The sequence below is a fragment of the Protobothrops mucrosquamatus genome, unplaced genomic scaffold, assembly GCF_001527695.2.
Source record: "Protobothrops mucrosquamatus isolate PMUCROS unplaced genomic scaffold, P.Mucros_1.0 scaffold10411, whole genome shotgun sequence".
NCBI classification, from domain to species: domain Eukaryota; kingdom Metazoa; phylum Chordata; class Lepidosauria; order Squamata; family Viperidae; genus Protobothrops; species Protobothrops mucrosquamatus.
Window position 1 is genome coordinate 7,399 of NW_015396197.1, and position 1,212 is coordinate 8,610.

A 1,212-nucleotide genomic window follows, 5' to 3' on the forward strand; every position below is an offset into this window, starting at 1 on the left:
CTCTTTCAGCAAGCGGACCTGACCTAGGGAGGATTTTATACTGGGTTCATTTTAAGGAATTTGGAAGACACAACTTTAAAATTTGGTTTAATTCGGTTTTACAGGGGGGGATTGTATATATGCTTTTGTTTTAAATATGTTGTGCGCCGCCCTGAGTCCCGCTGGGAGAAGGGCGGCATATAAATTAAATTAAATAAATTTCCATGCATATTTTCTTCAAAAAGTGCTAAGGAAGTATTTAAAAGATAAAATAGTAATGGATTATGACTTGACTCATTAACTGTTCTAAAAACGGAATTCATAAATGTTTTAGACTTGCTGATTTTTCTGTCACAGACTAAATATAAAAATCAAGATTGCACATACTGTAGTTTCTTTTTCTTTTTTCTTTTTCTAGTGCAATTAAGTTGAGACCAAAAGAGGGAGAAATATATTTTGATGTTGTGGCTATTGTTGATCCTGCCACTAGAGAGGCACAAAGACTTGCTCCACTGCTTATGGTGTGAAATTATTATTTCAATCATTATTGTATTATTATTATTATTGCATTGATAACTGAAAAATGTTTGAAATATTTTGGGGAGTGATGGATGTTCCTTCTTTGACCAGCAGAGGAAATAAGCTTCTAATTTTACAAGCAATGTGTGAAACCTCTTGTAAAAGAATTCACCCTTAACATGCAAAATATACAATTATCTTGCCTTATCTTAGCTTATTGTGAGTAATAATAACTCTTAAGAACACAATTGTAAAGCTTTAAACCAGACATGTTAAACTTGCGATGTCACGTCATGTCGCATGACGTATTGGAGCTTTTTCCCCATTGCCGGCAATGGGATGGGCACGGTTTCCTCGTGATGCATCCAGCCCGCGGGCCGGCACTTTTGACACCCCTGCTTTAAACAAAAGAGACCTACGATGTTAGATTTAAAAGCATTATGTATTAATATGGAAACTGCTGAAATACATAATTAATGACCTGTACAAATCCTTTGGAAGAAGTTTTTTATTATTTTTTTAAAAAAATAAAGCATATGTACTTTTCTCCAGATTTGACTTTCTGTGTTTTAAGCCAGAATCTATTCTCCCCCTGCACATCTGCTTCACTTAATTGAGGGGAGGAGAAAGCAAGGAGGAGAGCCTGAGCATGCACATGCATATGGAGACAGGAGTTCATTTAAGAAGCAGCTAAATGAACTTAAAAAGATGATA

General features: G+C 35.3%; 1 protein-coding gene across 1 annotated transcript in view; it reads left to right on the forward strand.

The window, feature by feature from the left end:
• Window positions 1-500, forward strand: part of LOC107301170 (UDP-glucose:glycoprotein glucosyltransferase 1-like) — a gene marked incomplete at both ends in the record, with an annotated part of 6,984 nt that extends 6,484 nt beyond the window's left edge. The window contains one exon of the mRNA XM_015830431.1: window positions 398-500. Coding sequence (XP_015685917.1) covers window positions 398-500 — 103 coding nt within the window. The remainder of the gene's footprint in view (window positions 1-397) is intronic.
• Between the last annotated feature and the right edge of the window lie 712 nt (window positions 501-1,212).